Source organism: Falco naumanni, chromosome 7 (assembly GCF_017639655.2).
Source record: "Falco naumanni isolate bFalNau1 chromosome 7, bFalNau1.pat, whole genome shotgun sequence".
Taxonomy (NCBI): Eukaryota; Metazoa; Chordata; class Aves; order Falconiformes; family Falconidae; genus Falco; species Falco naumanni.
Window position 1 is genome coordinate 15,360,885 of NC_054060.1, and position 22,031 is coordinate 15,382,915.

Here is a 22,031-nt window from a genome sequence, read left to right on the forward strand (position 1 = left end):
TGCTTGGCTTCAAAAGCAGTCCTTTAAAAACAGAGATGAGGCATGCAGCTCGGTGTGAGGAAGGGAAACAGAACTGGCTGTCAGGGTTAGTAGGATCTGGTGAACTTGTGAGTACTGTGCAAATAGAGAAATAACAGACCTTTGGTTAAATCCTTAAGGTATACAAGACAGTGGGTCTATATGGTAAAGCCAAAGAATTTCATTTGATGTGCTGGGGTTATCAAGGTGTGAGCTACGTCTTTTTGTGTGTTGAGGGTTTCTTTGGTGGTGGTTGTTTGTTGGTTTTTAGTATTGGTTTGCCAACTTGAATTAAGGATACCCCTGACGCATTTCTGAATTTCCTGTAATATTACAAAGTATTGATTGCTCTGCATTTACTAGAGATTTTTTTACCAAATGTTTTGCTGAGCTTTGAATTATTTCAGCTTCACATTTAGCTTTAAATACTTTTTGCATTAAATACACTGTGCAAGGTGATACAAAGTAGAGGGCACTCAAAGTTGAAACTAAATTCCTGTCCCTAATTTACCAGTATGTTTAGATATTGGAAATATCATCTCATACAACTGCTATACTGCAAGAGGAGAGTGGGAACCTGACAGAATGGCCACAGCAAGACAATCGGACACCGCTGGACCTCCTTTCCCTTTCTCTTCAGACTTCTTTATTTTGTCACAGCTGCAAACCTGCAGCTTTTCCTTTGAGCAGCAGTAGTGACATGGGATTGGGACATACTTGCTTTCATTAAATGCTCTGTTTGCTCTGCCCTTGCTATGACCCTGAATAAAAAAAGCCAGTCTCCACCAATTCTTTGGAGGCAAACATGAGCTTAACATGAGCTTTACAGGTGTGGTTTTTGGGCTTTAGATTTTGCAAAAGAAGAGTGCCAGGAGATACACGTGTAATCTCTATGTTGTATGCTGCTAATGAGTCATTAATGATATATTATTACAGGTTATTGAAACATGCTTTTAAATGATATAGCAAGCCAAATCTAAATGCAGTCATTTCTGTAAATAGCCATAATGCATTATGAGAGAAAATGTGAACTGATGTCTTTAAATAATAAAGCAAGTACTTAAACGTGAGATTTTTGCTTCCCAAAATAAGACATGATTTAGGACTGAATACAGTGCTGATTCATAATTTGTTTTCTTGTTCTTTTTTCAGGCTACAGCTAGTGTTATGAAGTTAGTGAAATACATACTTTCAGATCTCCTGAGATATTGGCTCCTGCAAGAATGCCAGTGGCAGCTGGGAAAAAAATGGCAAACACCGAGAAAAATCCTTCTCCGCTTCTGAAATCTGGTCCAAAGTTTTCTGCAAATATTGATGCTGCAAATATAGGTGAAAATGAAACATACCACCAGGATTTGATTTCAAAGTTCCTTACTGAAGAAGGTGAATAAGCTAGTCTTTCATGTCTGGACAACTGGGTTTGAATCTGTCTCATATCATAAGCAAAGTGAATTTGATTTCCTTAGTTTGGTCCCCAGTAGGATGTGCTTGTCTGCATCTCAGAGATACAGATCCATATCGAAGTGACAGGAGTGTCACTACAGCGCTTGCACTTAGCTCTGTGTAGAACTTTGTCTGTGCTCTGCTGATATATAAATGACACAAGCTGCAGCTAACTGTGCTGTCAGCTTCAGCAGCAAAGAGACAGGTTCAAAATTAAAAATCAAAAAAATTGCCTTACTTTGGAAGCTTACTTAAACTCAGGCAGAAGATCCTGATCTTGTGACCTTTTTGAGTGGAATCCTTAACTCAGTATGAAGCCAAAAAGAATGCAAACTTATTATTTTATGTGATAGATAGCAAGGTTACTTGCCTTGGTAATTAAAAAAGCCTCTTGCCTTCTTTTCGTTGTTGGTAGGAATGACTGTCCCAATAAAGAAGTTTGCAATGGCAATAAGGAGAACAAATAGGAGAATAACTTGAGCCTGTTAATAGAAATAAAAATATTTTCCTGATGATTATAATTTACATTGACTGTGGAGATGGCTATATACTAAGTTATCTGTATGTGTTCCCTGTGACAGATTAGTAATTTCTATAGTTTTTAAAAATACCAGGGATGAAGATAGCTGAATCAGCTAATGACAACAGCAGATAGTTTTTACTAAGGGAGTTAAGAAATATAGAGTTATAATTTAATTTTATGTTAGTTTATTTAAAAGAAAAGGCAAAATGAAACAGCTAATGCATTAATATCAAGTATAAGACATTTTTATATTGTTATAAAATGTATTTAGTTGCAGTGGGTTGTCACTTTAAGGGTTATAACATCTAAGTAGTTCTAGTCTCCATCACAGCAGAATGTAATAATAAGGGTGCTATTCTGGACCTGATTTCAATAGCGGTATTCTGCCCTCTAAAATATTTCCATTTGAATTTCTATTTTGAACTTTTTTTTTACAGGTGAAGGAATAGCAGAAATCTTTAGAGATTAAGGAATGGAGAGCAAATAGAGCTCTTCTGCTGAGTAGAGCTTGAGAGAATACAGTGATAAAATCGTATATTTTTTTTACTACTGTTTATTCTGTCAAGCTGCATCAAAAATAAGGGCAAAAGGGGCACTTACTCAAGGCTCCAAATGATGCCATGAATTATAAAAATCAATATAATCAAGCTGTCTACAGAACACAAACTTCCCCTTCCCTTTTAAATGTATGTTCAAGGAAGAGCACAGAGTAATTGTGCTTTCATTGAATGTAATGATTAAACTGCTATTGCTTTTAGAAAGATTAAGCATAAACTGAAACAGAGTGCTTTTGAAAATTCCATCTGTTGTATAGCATTCCTTAGACACAAATGCTGTACAGTAGTCTAATATACTGCTTGCTTTTATGTTCTTTTAAAGGTTTACCTTTGCTTCCCATTCCATGCCAGCAACAGAGATGCCGAGAAGACATACAACAGTTATGGTACCTATTATTCTGATGTCATTGGACTCATCTACCATCAGTGTATCACTCTCCTGAAAGCAGTAAGAAATATTATTAGAACCAGTCTTTTTCTGCCCAACTGGTGGGATCTGGTAACAAGGTGAAATAGAAAGCAGCGAGCTGTCAAAGTTTCAGAGATTTATGAGACCAAGTGTTTGTATGTCATGTTCCAGCTGGCTCTCTGTAGTCGAGGTTATTTGGCTGTCTAATTAGATGTCTGTTTCTTTTCTGCTTTTGCGATTCTTGTTGAGAAATGTATTAAATATATTCATAAGGTAGAAATAATGGAGAAGCATTCTGTGGCACGTTTAGACAGACCAGCTTATTCCCTGCTGAAGGTGTCCCTCAAGCCTCAGCTAAAAAAGTATTACCACTTAAATACATTACAAAAACCCAAAATACCCCAAAACAAACCAACCAACCAACCAAAAAGCCCCACAAAACAAAACCAACAAATCAATTTAATCATATACATGAAAAATCTACCTTTACCTTAAGAAGTTCTACAACTGTTTCCGCAAATCCAACTACGTACATAGCAACTGCCACTGCGTTTGCAAAAGCAAAGATAAGTCCTATAGATCCACCAAACTCTGGGCCTAGGCTTCTTGAGATAAGGTAGTATGCTCCACCTGCAGACAGAAATGGTTGTTATTTCAGCACAACTAAATGCTCAGGTTTTGCTTATTTTTCTCACATGAATAATAGTGCAGGAATCTCTGCCTTTAGCCTAACAAATGTAGTATTCGACCTGTATTAATAGAGGATGCTGATTAAAAAAAAGGAATGTGTTTTGTACTGGTTCTGCCTTTAGACTTTTCTGTATGCCTTTCTATTGCAGAAATCTTGTTAGTGCTTATTAGCATGCAAAACTGGACCTTCAAATAATTTTTCATGATACATAATATAGTAACACAGAGCAGACAGAACCTCACTTCCAGACAGGTTTTAACTTACTTGGATCTACCCCAATGTTAGCATGAAAGATCATATTCTGTGGTACCTTGTAAAAGCTCCTGCATAATGATGCAGTGAATCTTTAATCTCTTTTGCATAGCACCATAAACAAGGCATATTACTTTGTCAGTTAATTATTTCGTCTTATCTCACTGGCACTTAATATTTATTGTCAGGAAGTGTTTAAGATTTTAATTTACTGTTGATCTATTGAGAGAGATCACTCCAAATACATTTATTTATTATTGCTTTTCTTATAGCACTATTATCTCAATTCTTTTTTATTTTTACTAATCCAAATCTGCAGGATTTTGTATTTTTCATGAGATCATATTTACTTACCTCCTCTTACTACTCCATTAGTGCAAATGGCAGACATGGAGATACCTGTTAATGTTGTTACTACTACACTCAGACCAATAACTATGATTCCAAGACCTGAAAGATCCGAAAAAGAAAGTATATTCAAGTGTATTCAAATACCTGTTCTGCTTAAATGACGCAGTAAGAACTTGCCATTTTCCACAGAGGTTAGAGCAGACCGGTTGTAACTTTAAGGCTCTGAAATGCACTAAAACTTTGTTTCATAAAATACCTGACAAGCACTTTTCCAGCAAAATTATTTACTCGTCTTCCGAGGAGTAGCTGAAATGTAAGAAGTTTTATAAAGAAGGTATTAAATTGATGATATCCACTGATCTGAATCAGTCTTTGAAATGAGAGGAAGAGACGTCTCATCCTCAGTGTGTCCAAGGATATCCAACCTGGAATGCTCTGGGTAAGGAAGATATGCTGAAAGGTAACAGAAGAAATCCATGAAAAGCCGGAAGCCATCCCTTGCTCAGCAGTAGGCAGGAACATCTGAAACGTACTTCACAGACTGAACTGAAATCTGGGATTTATTAGAAGTGACAACTCAAACATGCCATAAATTGTGATTAGAGGTGGCTAGCATTGTTACCTTCCAGCTTCTTTAGATGTACCATTTGGTTTATCATCCCTCTGGTTTGCCTCGTATGAAGATAATACATAAAGACCTTTTTGGGCTTGAAAGCATTAGTAACCCTAAGATTTTTACCTCCACGGACAAACCCATTAGTTGCTATTGCAGAAGTTGACAACCCAGTAATTGAGGTTACCATCGTGGCAAGAAGAATTATGAATACTCCAAGACCTGTCAGTAATAAGAAGATAAAATATTTTACTCATGTTCCATGATTCCTACAAATCATTCTCTCTTTAAATTGGATTTTCAGGCCAGAATCAGAGCAATAAACTGAAAAGATGGTTTGTTGACCACTTGCAGTTTGCAGAACATTTCCAAGGAGGCCATGTCACGGTAGTAAATTATTCCCATCTGTCTTCAAGCAGTGATTCTTTCTGGTAGGAGTACCCTAGCCAGAAGTTCTCATGATTTTCAAAGGCTGCAGGAAATGAGCAAACAAATGTCCCTTGGCATGGATGCTTCTATTTGCTCTTAATATACATCCTGGCTGTTTAAGTTAAGAGATTGACACATTAACCAGAGCTCTTGTAAGAACGCTGCTGTCTTTGATCAGTTAATTAAATATTGAATCAGAGAAAGACTCTGTGTAGTTTCATAGTGCACCAGGACAAAGAATCTATCAGGTAGAGAGACAAGACCTGAATGCGAGCCTTCTACATCCTTACTTGCTCAGCTAACGGGTGCTGTGCTTCCCCACTGTGTCCTCATCTCCCTGTTTCCCTGCAAAAAGTAGTTTTACTTTAACCAAAGACAAACATTTTAAAATGGAAATACTGCTTTTTAGATGCCATTTACTTCAACAGGTGACCTGTAATGTATAATCTTAGAGAACTTTGAATATTTTTTTTTAGCTGATATCATAAAATTGCATAATTAAACAAATATCTGAAGATGAGTGATAAGTGTTTATTACAGATGAACTGGGTTTCAGGCTGAGTAAGACTCTGAGTATGTTTCCAGTCTTTGGCTATATGGTCAGGTTTCTGTTAACTTTGTAAAGCTGTACTAGAAACTGTACAAGTAGGAGGTGCCTAGTATGATTTAGAATCATAGAAACATTGGGTGGAAGTGGCTTAACTGAACGTCTGTAGCTGAGCCTCCCAGTCACAGCAGGACTATTGCCCAACACAGGATTAAATCAGTGATGGCTTTGGCTAGCTGGGTCTTGAAAACCTCCATAAACAAAGATCCCACAGCCGCTTTGGATTACGTGTTCCAGAGCTAGCCTACCTGACCGGTGTTTTCCTGTGTGTACAAACTGGACCTCCCAAGCTACAATCGTAGCCATTGCTTCTGTTACAATTTCTGGCACTACCAAGAAGAGTTTGGCCCTGTAGTTTCAGAATACTTTCTTGTTTCAAGCCAGGTGAAGAAATAATAATGACATTTTTCTCTCAACTTTACTGCTTCTTTTCCCATTTCTATCTATGAATGGAAAGGAAAAAAACTTTTTTTTAAAAAAAGAAAAAGAAACAATTACAGTTTGGCACCAAACATGGAATCAGCTCTTAATTTTATCTGAACTTGCTAATCCTTACGCAATAGCTCTCTTGCTTCTGTAAGGTACATAGGTTTTCAGTGTGGAACTGAAGATTATACATTGCTTGTAGCAATATTTATTGACCAGGGCTCATCCAAATTGAAACTTGGATCCTACCACTGACATCTAGCTAGAAGTACTACAAACATATTGATTTATCTGCTGTATTTTTACCTTCTGGCTTCCAGATCAGATTCCTGACTTCAGTTCATACTGGATGTTTATAGACATTGAATCCCTGAATGAATGTTCTTTGCTGCTTAAATTAGAGCCATGTTATCATAATTCTTTCAGATAGAACAATGTAATGTGTGAGATATAAATGATACATAATATAGTGTAGAATATTTAAAATTATTTGAGCCATAAATCATGTTTATCCTATTGATTTCTGAACTCTTACTATAGCTAGTCATGCACCTATTTTGTATGCAGGTCTGTATAACAAAAAAATGTCTATATGGTCATTCCTTTTGGTCAGCTGCCATTACATAGAAGGATATGGTTAAACCATGCAAAATTTTTGCCAGAGAAGTGGCTGAATATGACTTTTAATCAGCTGTTAACTCTTAAATTGAATAAGTTAGACACAATATTCTAAAAATAGCTTTAAAATTATTTGGTAAGTGCAAATGCATCCTAAGGAGTATTTTTCCAGGATTTTCTACTGCCTTTCATAATTCATGTTAACATCTGTATGATAAATAGCATCAGATATCTTGCTAATTCAATGAGTAATATCTGCTTGGGAAGGCTTTAATGCTAATAAAAAATTTTGTTAAGATCTAAGAAGAAAAGTACATAAAGTGACTTAACCAAAACATTGCTGTAATGTAATTGTAATATGAGGGGCCAGATTTTCAGTTAACATAAACTTGGTGTTTTTCCCTGCCTTTGGCTAACCATTCCCTGTATAGGTATAAATACAGACTTCAGAGAGCCCCCAGATGTTAGGTGGAAATACCAGACTAGTTTTGGACCTGGAATCTTGTCAGGACCATACTGTCCCTTTTTTTCCCAGCTGATGATAAACAGAGCACCTTGTTGGAATGTTATTTTTTTCCCCTGTAAGAGCTTTTGCCCAAGACAACCTATGAGGATGTGGAAATAATTGGGTTTTCTCTCTTTTGCCCTCTAATGATGAGAATATAAATGGTGCCCAGATGGCGGTTTAAGTGACTCATTTAATTTCCATGTTAATAGCAGTACCCAATGAAATCCCAGAGCCTTCGTGATGATGAGCGTCCATCACTGTTCTCCTTAAGCAGCTTGGCTAGGGACTTAAAGCTCATTGCTTATAAGACATTCAGAAAATGCATTGGGAAATTATTCAAATGGAATTTGATGTCTCATTTTCAGAAGTAAAACTAACTTCCTTACATAAGCCATGCAATTTTGAAAAGCAACAGCAGAGCAATAAACCGTAAGAAAGGAGTGTCTGCTTATCAATGAATTAAAATGGTAAAATTAAATGTGAAAGCAGAAAGGCTGTAACTGATGTTGGTGCAAATTAATGTTAAAAACTGATTAAAGTTGAGATTGAAAACCAGGCATATGGCTGCTAAATAAGTTGTTCTAAAATGAATTACTCTTGCCTATGGCTATTCTCACACCTCAAAACAAAGTAATACTTCTTGATGATCTCAATAAGTTACTAAACTGCCCTTAAAAACTAATTTTGCATGAAACCCCAGAGCAAAGTCTTGGCAATATTAAGATGCAGAATTTTCATGGCAAGGCATATACTTATGAGTGCCCTGGGCTGTATGCTCTCATTTGGTATGCATCATAAAATCAGCAAGCACCCCTTTGTCAGGCACAGTGCTAGAGCTACGCGTGGAGCACTGCTAAAGTAGTAAAGTTCTTCCACTCGGGTCTGATTCTTTTATTGGTTTGGTTGATTATTTTTTCCTATTTGTGTCTCTCTAAGGTTGCGGCTGGATTTTTTTCTTAATAAGCATTTTATTTACTTCTGTTTTTTAAAAAACTCAGTCTTGCTTAAGTGAAACTTCTGTGAAGTTACTGTATTTTGTTGGAAATGAGACTTCAATCATGCAAAACTTTTGGAGTTGATTCAGTGTTTCACTTCCATTAACAAGGAAGTGAATGATATTTATGTTCAGCCTGAATTTGAACACTGAGTTTTATCCAAGACCAGGAGAGTTGACACCCTAAGGCCAGAGTTTGGACTCCAGCTTGTGCCCACTTAATATTCCCATTCTGTGAGAATCCATACTGGAATGCTTGCCATTCAACCTTTTGGACTGCTGTTTTTGATGAGCCCTGGGTGCCAGTCAAAGGTTAGGGCCCCATTATTCTAAACTGTATGATCACGTAACAGTGACAGCGCCGTCGCAGTTCAGATTTCTGTGCTTCCCCAGAGCAGCAGCTTGAGAAAGGGAGTTGTACCACCCCACTACACTGCTTCTTACTGAGCTGCTCTTCTCTCCGCCAGAGATTCTCTCACCGGTGTCACTGAACACTCAACAACATACTGGATGGAGGCCTCAGGGCCCAGTCACCCAAGGAGTGGGAGCTGGGATTTGGCTTAATGGAACTGCACAATGAAGCAGCAAAGATAGAGCACACAATCAAGGGTACTTGGTTAATTTACACAAAAGCTGTAGCAGTTTTTAAAACTTACTGTTTCGTAGTACCCTTGTATCTAGTGCTGTGCTATAGTTAAAAATAACAAAATCCTGATGAGATGAGACCTCCTTCCAGTTCTGTTTTCATCTTTGCAGAGAAGTGTGAAAAAGTGTTGGTTTTAATATGTAGATGACAAGGTTTGGGATTCACAGATAAGCAAAGTGTGAACTCTTAAAGGTTAACTCTGTACGCACATATTAGAAATTGGCCCAGATCATGAAGTTTACATCTGTTGCAGAATCTAAATACAAATCTCACTAAAGCTTAGAAATATTCATATGTGATGATCATATGCATAGTTAACAGATCTATGCCTCTAAGCAGTAATTTGCTGTGAGTCTGGAAAATTCCAATAGTTTGGAGAATTAACATCTTTTACTCTGGCAAGCATTTGAAAAAATTATTTAGTTCAACATGCAAGTGCACATCTCAGATTATATATTAATCATGATCATGTACAGTTTATCTTCTTTATCTCTTTCACTGTTTAAAATTAAATTAAGTAGATACATACCAATTCCTGCTTGACCTACAATCCAGGAAAGTCGAATAAAAAGCATCACACCCCAAATATTAAGCATACATCTTACCTAGGTTTTAAACAAAAAATACTGCATTAGTGCAACATTGGAAGTAGTATTAACAACCAGAAGGGTGATAAAAGCATTCAGGCTTTTAAAAAGCACCCCAAACATCCCTCAAGTCTGCCTCCCTCTCTTACTTCTTGAAAGACTTTAGTGTCACAGAACTAATCTTACTTTTATTTTTTTTAGAAATGCAGATATGTTTCTCACCAGCACACCCTTCACCCATCCGAACTTGACAAATCCTGTTTTGTTTTCTTCTTCCTTGCTGACTGCTGTCTCATCTCCAGTGGTGCTTTCTCCATTAGCCACTCTCTCGACTGAGCCGGTGCTCACAGCTATGTTCTGAATGATCACACAGAAAACAAATACAAATATTTTTGTGCCAAACACAGGACACCTGGCTGCATAAGAGAGACATGGAATAAAGGAATTTCAAAGAAGATCAGGTTTTACTGCCTCTGGAGCGCAATATTCTGCTCACGCCAGGCATCAGCAGGTGGACTTACTAACAGCAAGAAAAGATAAGACAATCGCTTAAGCACAGTAAATACGTTATTATCTGATACTAAATTGGTTTTATTGTGTATTGTATTCAACGTGTACGTTGTGTTGATATGTCAGTAGAGCATCTAACATAATGAGAGTCTTGTGGTTGGCCTCTACATGGTGCTGCAAAAATATATGAATAATGCTAAGTGTAGAAACCGAAAATTGCCCAGTAGTGAAAAGAGACCTAGCTGAGTGCTGCATGGCAAAGTTATGTGATGAACTCTGTTTTCTGTTGGATAAAGTGCAAACATATTTGCAGCAGCAAATGGGTAACATATTCTTGAAAAGAGTCAGAGAAATGCTAGTGAAGTGTATTAAATTATATAGTAAATGAATAATCCTTTCTATGGTTTAGCCATCTCTGGTATAACCATAGTAGATAGGATTAGGAATTGCCATATTTGTGGTGTAACCTGAAGAAATAGCCCAGAATTTTAGATTGTTCGCATCCAGTTACAGACATAAATCTGTATTTTATCTCTTCAGCTCTTCTGCCCCAGAGTCTTGGAGGCAATTTAACATTATGATATGTTTCTTGTGGCTTGAATAGGAATTAGTCATGGTACTGAGGTTGATACTCATCATTGCTCTTTGCTTCCTTTTAATTATTATTTTTTTTAATACTAACTTTGGAGTGGTTTTGTGAGGAGTTGGCATTAGGTTAACTATTGCCAGGAATTGTCTGTGTCCTCTGCAAAGACCTTCAGGAAGGACCATATCACCTTGTCATAGTCTAGCAGAGGGAGCGTGGAGAGGAATCAAGATGCTTTTAGGGTTTGAAGGGGAATGAAGATATTTCCAGATTAACTAAACATGTCAAGGAGGTGAAACGTCTGTGATTCTGTGAAACATATGAGGGGTTTTCTCCATCTTGCTTAAGCTTCGAGGGTGTTTCTGTATTTGTCCATGGACTTAAAAAAAAAAAAAAAAAGCAACAAACAAAACCAAAACAGACATAAAGACCAACTGTATGATGCTTATGTTAATGTTTGGACTCCACCCTCATGGATGGGGGCTCTAACCACTATGATGCAAGGTTGTAGAGTGCCTTTGACACAGTAAATCCAGGATTGTGCTCACAAATGAGAAATAAGTGACCGGATAATACATTTCGACATGGATTAAATTTGGTGCCTATAACCCTTTTGGCTCTAAGTGAAATGGGAATACAAGATCTATTGAAAGCCTGTGACTTTGAGCTCCTGAGTTACTTAGATAATTTTGACAATTCTTACCCTAAAATACTGATGGCTTGTTTTACTCAAAACACAGCAAATGATTAAAGTGAGTTAAGGAAGATTAGCAGAATAATATGAGGGGTTTTTGCTGCAGTGGTTAGAATTTCAAAGACAAAAAAGGAAAAAAAGAGTTTAGTCTTTGTACTTGAAACAAGTTGTTTCCTATGTACTTTGAATTAATTTGTGCTCTCTGTGCCATTATCATAAATTATGGCCTTAAACCTTCCATAAATGCATTTTAAATTGGTGTGCTTTAGTGAATGATTGGTTATTTACCAAGTAGCTGTACCTGTGCTACTCATGCATTAAGGATGTGGAATAAAAGTGACAGAACATTTTGAAAAGCTACCAAAATAAAAAGTTAACTGCTTTAAAAAAAACCCCAAACCAAATGAATCAAAAAAAAAACCTGAACAAGAAACCCCAAACATTTTCCTTTCCTTGTTTCAGAACAGTTTGCTCTTCATCTCTCCTGGGGCTAAAGATGATGAGCTCATCAAATCTCTGTAACAAGTGTGGAGAATAGCCAAGATGAAGAAAGGTTAGATGATTTCTTATGTAGGGTAAATATTAGGCCCAAGTAATTATCACTAGCCATCAGCTGTGAAATAGCACTTAGACTATTTTTTAGGGATTTAATTGGCGATTTGTGGCTTAATGTGTGCAAAAACTGACATGTCGTGCTAAAAGATGACACACATTTGACTTCAGCAGTGTGGGAACTAGGTATTCGAAGTTCCTTTCAGCCTGCCTCGCATTCTGACATTTGAAAAATTACATATTAAAAAAGTATATCAAATATTAAAGTTTATCTTCTGATGTTAGGCCTGGCATCAAAGCACAACGGGAATGTTTATGTGGTATTTAGCAGTCTGAAGTCAAACATATGTTGCTTCTTATCAGAATGTGGCAACGGGCTTTGACAGGACAGTGGTCTTCACCAATTTGTGTTTCAGAAAAGTTGGGGGTGAGGGGGGCGGGATTACCTTGGGGTATGGTGTGGTAAACCCAGATTTTAGTGTTACAGTAAAAAGGCATGAAGCATCTTCTCCGGAACTGCATCTTGGGCTGTTAGTCTAACCGCCATACATACCCTGTGTGGCATTTCATCCCCTCCTTAGTGGTGGCTAAGGGGCCTGCTGCATGCTGGGGCTGGTTGATAGGCACCCGATCCAGCTGCACATACTGCTTTTGCCTCCTGATAGGAGCTTTTCACGCTGTCTTAATTCCCTTCCCTACTAATCTTACTATCTGGTGACCTCGAGTTTGTTTATTCTTCCGAATAAGCTCTGTAGACTGAAGTGATTTGTCCAAGGTCACAAAGTGAGTCCATGGGACAGCCAGGAATAGACTCCAGCCATGCTAATGTCGAGTCGTTTGTTCCAGTGCCGTGGTTACTGGCTCGCAGGCCAGGGCCACAACTCACATAAGGGCACAGCAGGTTGCCGGTGTAACAAAAATCCCATTACCTCTGACATTCACCTTCCTATTTTGAGAGGCATAAGATTATCCTTCTGTAAGCTGGATACTAGAAAAAGTCTGGGAACAGCCAAGCTAGATGCTCTTTTCCCTAAGAGTTCCAACCTGTGAAACAATTTTCCCTTCATTTTATTCTGGGATGGAATCTGTCTTCTTTTTAATCTTCTTTAAGTGAAAGCCTTAAAAAAACATAAACAAATTTATCTAATTTTATTTAAAATAAAAAAACACTGGGAGATGCAACAGTAAAAACCCTGTATTTTCTGGCAGTGGTCAAACCTGAAAATTCCTTAATATGCCAGTGTTCAGTGCATGGTCATTCAGCATTATGTTCAAAGCCAATACACTGGTTTTCTCCTCTCTGGCCACTACCAAAATAAATTATTTCTATAAGAAGAAGTTTCTTCTGGGCAGGAAAATGTGTTTAGTCCCTTGAGTAGCAGCTTATACATCTGCAAATGAGTAGGGATACCAAATTCATGTTCTTCCCTTTTCACGTTCACTTTGCATTCATTTTTGGGAATAAATGATGACCCAAGTAACCTGTTTCACCTTTCTGTGTAAGCCATTTTATGCAGGTCCGTGGAAACCTTAATTTAAATAAGTCAAGCTAAAACTAGAAAGCTGTCCTAAAGAATCAGGTCCTAATTTCCTAACGGTTATTTTTTTGCTTGATTTCATTACTTTATATTAACCTTCCATAGGACAGGTAATCTTTAGAAAACTGGAGTTTGAACAAGATTCGTGCCAGCACCCAAAAATCAGGTGCTTGTCCATATTATTTAGACCTTTGGAGTATGTAAAACCGAGTGGAATGGTGACAAAAGTGTGTTTCCTCTGGAGATTTCTTATTTCACTTTTGCCCAACACAGAACAGGAATTTTTGCTGCATATTGACACTTTTAGTCTGAGTTTGACTATAGAGGTCATCTCTCTCCAGCCCTGCCCTGCCCTGACAAGTGTACAATTAAGAATCTCAAAAAAGGTTTGATTTTAAATCTGTAAGTAGGTGTATCCTGTGTCTCTCCTCTGCTTTTTACAGAGAATTTGGTATTGTCACAGTCTAATTTTACCAAAGCCAATAGAGTATCATATTATTCCACTGTTTTGCAGGAGGTTTTTTTAATCGTTTTACTGTTTCAAAGTGCTTAATCTAGTCGTTGTTGTCCCCAGAAGTTCTCATTACAGCTTTCCACGCTATTTATTTTGCATGGAGGTGATCCTTCCACACAGGGAAATCAAGCCTTAAAAGATCTAGAGAGGTGAATAGGCAGCAAAATTCACCTGTCTAGCCTATCTGAGGCAGTAACACGGAAGTTAGTGAAAATCTGGGATTTGAGACTTAATATTACAAACTTCTCAAATTCTTCCTTGGGGAAGTTTTGAATGCGCAAACCCCAAAGGATTATGCCTGACCAATGTATATTCTTCTGGCAAGTAGCCACAGAGGGTGACAAAGTGGGGATTGTCATAATAGAGGGCACGCTTCAGTATTTGATTATTCATTTACTGTAGTGTGTGTGTGGAAAAAAAATGGAGCAAACAAGAGGAGTCTGCTAAGAGGAAGTTTTTTCCATAAAATCCGTCTGTCATATGTAACAATAGCAGACTTCTACATGATGTTAACTAAAAGTAGGTCCGCTCAGAAGGGGGGAGGAGATACAGCCCTAGAAAAATCTTTCAAAGGCAGGTTAGTCAGTTGTATGCAGTTCAGTAGCTCGCTCTGTAAGTGTATTTTACACGGATATAGTCCCATCTATTACACGAGCAAAGTCTTAAACAGCTCTTCTCTGTGACAGATCAGGAGGAATTTAGCCATATTATTCCTCCGTAAATGTTTTCTATGTAGTCATTCGAGAAACTTTTCAGATTCTCTCCAAATTCATTGGTATAATGAGCATGAAGGCCCAAATTCATTCATTAAATCAGTACCTGAAATCTGTTGTCTGCTCTCTGTCTTCTGAACAAACACTTTCAACCTCAACACCCTTGTTCTGAATTCTTTCTGCTGTTTGAGTGGTTTGTTACAGCAATAAACAGGTTGTGCTTTGGGTTTCTGATCGGTTGAAATTGCATTTATTGCACATAATGTTTTTTATGATACTTATATGTAAATGAATACGACTGAGGAATCTGTGAAACTTAGTTATGCATTGACATTAAATTCAAGTTTACAAGAAGTGTGAATTGTGTAGCTTGGTTAAATTATGAATTGATATTCATCATCTGCTGTCCTAAATGTTAAGTGAAACAGAAGAGATTCAGTAGTTCTGTACTTTTAGACAAGATTAAGCTATGTTTTCCCACTAATCAAGTACATTACTATCACCATTTAATAAAAATCTTTGCTTTGAGCAGAGTACAGGGCAGAAAACATACTGCAGCTACGAAAGGAAATATGGTAAGTGATTACTTGTATTTTTTCTCTTGGCTAAGGTCCATGAATTTAAGGACTTTCTTATATTAATAAACAGAATTAACAGCCTGGAAATGGAATAGAGAAAATTTGTATCTTGCCTTTCCACTTACCTTTGCCAGTTGTTCATGAATTTCTAATAAGCTTGGTCTGCTGAGCTTATTCCCACTGATGCTGCCAGTGTTTCTATAATAATCAATTTTGGGAACTGGGTCCACTGTGTTATGGCCAAAAGTTTGAAGATAATACATTTTAGTGTGAGTATCATAGGGATGTGAACTAGCTTCTGTTTTCTCTCCATTTTGAAGAAAATTGTCATATAATTCTCTTTTTCCTGGTCTGTAACTGATTCTCAGTCTGTTATGTGCTTCATCAGTAAAAGATGTTTCTTCATAATGTGGTGGGTCAGAGCCCACATCCTCTTGGGATGTTTCATTGTTGTCGTGGCTTTCATTAATTATGTTAACTTGAAACCGATTTGCATTTGGATCCAAGAATACATTTGGCGAATTATTCATCGACATCTTCGGGGATGCTATAGACTTAAGTCACTGATCCGTTTACTCTTCTGTGGCTGCAGCTAGTTAGTTGCAACTACAGCAAAGGGTTTAGTGCTGTTGCATATGAAATCTTTGCTTTTTGAGTAACAAAGTTCTGAGAATTTTTTCTTGAAAACTCTAAGCAATCTTCCTAATGTTGCCTGTGGTGTTTCTGCCATAAAAAAAAATAAAAAAAATAAAAAATTAACTTGCAGTTAGAAAAATTTTCTGCCATAAGATCCCCTCTGCCTCATCAAATATCCATGAGACTGTCATCCTATGACTTGTTGAGTAAAAAAATAGTTGAGTAAAAGACTGAGTTTGTGGGGATGTGTCCATCTGTGATGGGTGCGCTCAACTCCTTAACCAAACTAGTGGTAGTGCGGTACAGGCTCCAAAGGAGGTAAAGGCCTAAGCTGTAAGTGGGCCAAGTCCTTTAGTTTCAATCTGTTCTCTGAAAACCCACAAAGGAGCAGAGTGACACAGTGAGCATCGGTGCATATGAGCTTGGAACACCGATCATGCGATTAACACATGAATAGTGGTTGGCTTTTCCAAGACCCATTTATCAAGGAACAAAGAAAGTTGTGGGTACAAGGAGCCTCACACTTACCTTTTCCACTGCCTGTAACTAGACGACAAGCCAACCACTTTATTCCATAAATATGACAGCCTAAGTAAGCCTTCTCTGAGCTCTCGTGGCTAAGCAGCCTGGCTGCGTGGCGGTGATCTCCCCCTGCGCTGGGACACCTCGCAAGGACGCTCCTCAAGCAGAGAGACCTTTTGCCATTTGGTAAGCAACCAATATCATGCATAACCTTGTCGTATGGCAACTTTGATTTTGCCTTGGTAACTTTGATTTGTGCTTTGGTAGTTCTGAATCATTGTTCAAGTGATTGTGCTGTACAGTAATAGATTGAACCTTGCCATCAAACTTTGTTAAGTAGCACTTTTACAGCATCATATTAAAACCATTTTTGCTAATGCCTTTGATGATGATTCTTTAAATTACCTAAATCACCCATTTACGACAAATCGGTGTATGTGGCAGGATCCTAAATCAGAATTTGCAACGAATTGATGTAGTCAGCAGGATCCTACATCAGGATTCACGACACCATCTATATAAAATGGGGTTTGGATCAGATTCTAAGTACCTAAAATTGATTTCAAATATAGTATTTCTTTTAATAATGCCATGTTTAATTGAAGACAGTGAAAATGTAGTCAGTAGAAGGGATGTGACACAGGATCCCATGAAGTTCATTTACTGTTTGTTCCACTTACGTATTATGATATCACTTATATTTTTCTCATAGTCTAGAATTAAATTTGCATGAAAAACTTGAATCAAATACATTTTTAAAAATTAACTAAAAAAGCTAGGCTTTAAGTTTTCAGTAGTTCCAGGATGGCAACAATTTATGAGCAAGCAATTAAGATATAGCAAATCGTTCATTTTTAATGTAGGTAAAACTAAGGTAATGTGAAGGAATAAATAGACAACTGAAACAGATCCAAGAATAGCATTGGGTTTCCTAAATTACAATGGAGGAAATAAATGACTATGGTAAAGCAGCAATTACTGGGAAATATTAACAGTAGTCCTAGGCATTGGAAGAGTCATAGAATTTTGCACCCGATTTTACATTTGTACACTCAAAACACCCTTTAAGATGATTTGAAATAAATTGTAGCAAGTCATAGAATCACACGGGTTGGAAGGGGCCTTGGGAACTTATCTAGTCCAACCTCTCACTCAAAGCAGAGGGAACATTGAATGAATCAGGTTACATAGGGCTTTTACCAGACAGGGCTTGACATCCTCCAAGGACAGACTTCACTGTCAGCCTATTCTAATACTTAATTGTCTTCAAAGTAGGTTTTTTTTCCTGTGTATCTAGTTGGAACCTTCTGTGTGTCGTTCTGTGACCATCATCTCTCCCTGTCCTGCTGTGCACGCCAGTAGAGAGAACAGCTCTACCTTGTCAGTAACCTCCCTGTAAGTATTAGGGGAGCTGCTTAGGCTCCCCTAATGCCTTTTCTTCTGGTTAAACAAGCCCCATTTCCGCATAGGGCAGATGCTGCTACCCATGCCCACCTCGGTGGCCCTCCATCAGGCACACCAAAGTTTATCCACATCTTTCTGACATGGGCAGGTGCGGGGTGCAGGACACAAACTGTGTTCCAGGTGCAGTCTGATAGTGCTGAATAGAATGGTCATTGTGGCTGATCTGCTGGCTATATCCTGTTAGCACAGCCCAGGACACTGTTCACCTCCACCGGTCCCAGGGCATGGTGCTGACTCCTCTCTAGCCTGCTGCTCACCAGATCCTTTCGAGGAGATTTGCACTCTGCCAGGGAGGCCCTAGGCTGTGTTGTGCAGGGTTTTAGGCTGTCCGAGCTACAGGGTTTGCATTTGTCTTTGTTGAATGTCATGAGATTCCTGTTGGCCTGTTCCTCCAGCCTGTCTAGGCCCCTCGGCGTGGCAGCCCACGGAGAGGTGAACATACAATAGCCAAGCAATCTGCTTCCCACCTTTACTTTCCCACACAGACCACCTCAAAAAAAACAAACAAGCAAACAAAAAGTCAAAGAGCAAAAAGGGTACTTATATTTAAGGCCTTTAGTGGGTTAGGTACCTCTGCAGCAACTTACAGGTTGGCCTGGATGGCCCTGAAATGAGCTATTGAAGCGATGGCGATCCATATGTCTTCGAGACATGCGTCTGAGGAGATAAGGGAGTGCGGTTGTATAGACCTGTATTCAGTAGGAGTGCAGGTCTGTTCAAACTAACTAAAACAGAGCGTATTTAGACATTGAAACTCTGCCAGTGTATGTAAAAGCAGAAAGTTTTAGAAGCAAAATATATCTATATAAAGGGATATATAGAAATCTGGGTAAATAAGCCCATTAGAGGCATTTTTTTTAAGTTTTGTGCTTTCACAAGAGGTTGGACTAGATGACCCCCAGAGATTTTTTTTCCAATTTATATTGCTCAGTGATTTTGTGAAATGCATTTGGCCCTTTGGCACTGAAATGTAAAGTACCACATCAATATTTATACCTTAGCATTGTAAATTTTCCCTCAAATCACATATCAAAATTATAATTTGAAGAGCTGATAATCAAATGTCCTCCATCTTCACTATGAGATATAGCTAAAGCATATTTTCTCACTTCTTCCATCAGCTATAGAAAATATTCTGCTGTCACATCTCTGCTATGATACCACTTTATAACCCTTCCCTATTTATCATGGTTTTCTCGCTTAATGTTTTGTAAGCCTCACAGCCACGTGTTACATTTATTTAGTTTATTTTACTTCTACTGGGTTTGGCTGGTCAATATTATTATTGCTACTACTACACATTTCTGACCATAGATAGTATTGTGCTTCCTTCAGCATTTTAAAGTTGTAAGGAAGTGTTTAATCCTCAAGCATGAAGGAGCAAAACCAAATCTTTTGTCATTAAGGTCAGCGAGATGAGATTTGTTTCATCTCCATGACTAAATGAAGTCCTGATTCTTTGATGACAATGAGACTTTTGCTACCAAGTAAAATGATTCTGTAATTTCACAGTCTTTTTTTCCATAATATTACTATTCTGTTAGGAAAAGAAAAGTCTCTTACCTTTCTGCTGTTCTTGAAAATAATACTTTGATTTTCACAGTGTATTTCCAGACGTCTCTCAGCTGCTATTTGCCATTAGTTTTGTGTTTAGTATTCTAGCACTATGCATAAATAATCAGGTTTACCTTATTCAGGAAAATTTAACTTACCTTCAATTCTGTGGTTTTAGGGAAGGACAGTTGCTTCTTGTATTTGTGCATGTAGTGTGTCCCTCTCTTTGAGGCATTGCAGACTCTGCCTTATTGGCCAGATTTTTCTCCTGCTTAATATACTGAATAGACCATCCAATCCCTCTCTTTCAAAACATTTCTAGATGGTGATTTAGAGAGGCATTCTAGCTTGTTAACTATTAACCAGCCAATGTACCTATCCGTTACAACTACTGTGTTTATGGTATTGCAAAATTTCTTAGGGGGCCTGAAAATACTTTTGTTATCTCCGTTTCCCTCCCAGCTATGCCTGATTCTGTGCACAGATCATGATCTCTCCATTTTTCAGTTCTGCATATATGGTTAACAGAGGTAACAGGAGGGCAGGCTTCTGCTAAGCACATTTTATGCAGAAGATTCCAGTGGATTCAGTGGGATCGATCATTGGTGGGTCCCCTTGTCTAACAGTCATTTTTGAACAATTTGCTCCTAACCCCATTTAAAGTTTTACTCTATATTTAAGGAAAACCTTTGAAAAATTCTATTCTGTGTATCCTTTCTGGGAAAGCTGACTCCCTTGTCTTTTGGGGGTGCAGAGCAGGGTGGGCAGGAAATGATGGAGCTTTGTAATCATAAAGGAATTTGACAATTGCTTCCAGCAATAGATTGGGTCAAGAACAAAAGTAGTAAGACAGTATCAAGGTTCTTCGGGTTTGTTTGCTGTGTTTGCTTGTAGTTTAGAGATAATGGAACTATATTTAACCTAGATAACTGAAGTACCTTCAGCACTCTAACCTGACAGCACAGAGCTCAGCTGTGCTGATTAGGTGCACATAAAAAGAATGGCAGTGTCAGGTCTCTGCAGGGGATGATCCTGTCCAGCAGTAACAGATGACACAAATCAGTGTACTGATATCTACCTTTGATTTTGTGGTTAAATTAACTAGGATAAATGCAATATACTGAATCTCTGAGGGTCTGGCATTTTTTCTTATGCAGAATCTGAAGCAGTGTAAAAGCTCTTACACTCACAAAATTGTTTATGTTTTATAACTCAAATGGACCCGCGTAGATTAGTGTTGGCTGTTCCTCTCTTATATTCTTCAGACAGGAGATTCATGTCCTCCGCTGTACAATCAAGTATTTCATGTTCCAAATGGCACTTGAGGGCTGCTGTTCCACTGGCTGCCTCAGCTTATTATATAGGGCAAAATTTTTCAGAATACATGCAAAAGAAACCAGCTGCTGTAACTGATCTCCTTGTCTTTGCTCCTTGTTGCAAACAGAGCTGTTTAGCAAAAGTGACAGTGCTTAAAATTCTAATGCCAACCTTCCTAAAAACTGAATTGAATTTCTGTCAAGTACTGTCACACTTGCTAAACAGCTGGGTATATGAGGGTGACCTTGAATACCCAGATTTGAGTGTCTGCTTTCACTGTTCTTCTGCCTTGATAGGAATTCCCGTGACCAATTCTTCAGTTTGACAGTCCAGATCATACACAGGGCACAAACAGAAGAGCCAGCTGCGGAAAGGGGCTGGAGAGTACAGAGATCTCCAGTTGGCTCTGGACCCCTGTCCCTTTTGAGGGCAGGGTAGAAATGGGTATGTAGCATGACCGCCTCTGCTTTGGCCTTGCCAAGCTGGTGCAGTTACTGCTGGAAGCTGTTAACCAGACAGTTTAAGTTCCAATTTAAACTGAATCATCTTCCATAATGATTTGGAGTAAAAAATTGGCATGCCTTGGCCAATTCAGCTAGACTGTAAGATTGGTTACTTAACATTCACTTTTTCTCTTTCACCTAAAATTTTTCATGATATGGGAGACACTGGTGGACTGGGACTGTGGTGGTGCTTCAGACTGGAGTTCTGACCAGGTAATATATTTTGTATTGCTGGATGTCTGTAGAATCAAAAATTTCCTTAATGATGTTTGTTTTCCTTCTACTAATTCTGCTTCACTTTCTGTTGCTGTAGAGGAGGAGAAGGGAGACCTATCAAAAAAATACTCTCATATGAGCTATGCACTGTTTGCAGAGGACCACATCAAGTTTCACACAAGAGAAGCAACGTACACTCTCCTTATAAACAGTTAGTAGTATAGCACCTGCTTTTCTTGGAAGGTGAGAGGTGAGTTAGCAGTTGATGTGATCTTTAGTTTTCCTGTTAATTCCTTGGTATTGGTTCCTCTCATCACAGCAGCATGGACATGCACCTCTTGGAGGCACCTCCTCTGAGACACAGCCATTTGTTGCTTTCCACTTTTGTATTCTCAGTATACAAGCACAGTCTCCGTGCTTCAAAAACTTGTGTCAGATGAGGAGGGGAGGAAGTTACCACTT

The 22,031-nt window shown here is 38.2% G+C and overlaps 1 protein-coding gene and 2 long non-coding RNA genes across 5 annotated transcripts in view; 2 read left to right on the forward strand and 1 right to left on the reverse strand.

The window, feature by feature from the left end:
- The window catches only part of LOC121091522, a 37,563-nt gene extending 36,296 nt beyond the window's left edge, over nucleotides 1-1,267 (forward strand). For both annotated transcript variants that reach the window (XR_005828959.1, XR_005828960.1), the window contains exon 4: nucleotides 1,171-1,267. This is a non-coding gene — a long non-coding RNA (uncharacterized LOC121091522). The remainder of the gene's footprint in view (nucleotides 1-1,170) is intronic.
- SLC12A1 (solute carrier family 12 member 1) overlaps nucleotides 1-21,560 on the reverse strand; it is a 52,900-nt gene extending 31,340 nt beyond the window's left edge. For both annotated transcript variants that reach the window (XM_040601432.1, XM_040601433.1), the window contains exons 1-9: nucleotides 19,692-21,560; nucleotides 15,483-16,080; nucleotides 9,895-10,029; nucleotides 9,615-9,690; nucleotides 4,248-4,343; nucleotides 3,441-3,580; nucleotides 2,870-2,980; nucleotides 1,832-1,943; nucleotides 1,208-1,335 (exon numbers count right to left, since the gene is read on the reverse strand). In XM_040601432.1, the coding sequence (XP_040457366.1) occupies nucleotides 1,208-1,335; nucleotides 1,832-1,943; nucleotides 2,870-2,980; nucleotides 3,441-3,580; nucleotides 4,248-4,343; nucleotides 9,615-9,690; nucleotides 9,895-10,029; nucleotides 15,483-15,893 (1,209 nt within the window). In that variant the 5' untranslated portion in view covers nucleotides 15,894-16,080; nucleotides 19,692-21,560. The remainder of the gene's footprint in view (nucleotides 1-1,207; nucleotides 1,336-1,831; nucleotides 1,944-2,869; nucleotides 2,981-3,440; nucleotides 3,581-4,247; nucleotides 4,344-9,614; nucleotides 9,691-9,894; nucleotides 10,030-15,482; nucleotides 16,081-19,691) is intronic.
- Nucleotides 1,305-9,959, forward strand: LOC121091520. The gene is made up of 3 exons (XR_005828957.1): nucleotides 1,305-1,401; nucleotides 2,864-2,989; nucleotides 9,874-9,959. It is a non-coding gene; the product is annotated as an uncharacterized LOC121091520 (long non-coding RNA).
- Nucleotides 21,561-22,031: the final 471 nt, after the last annotated feature.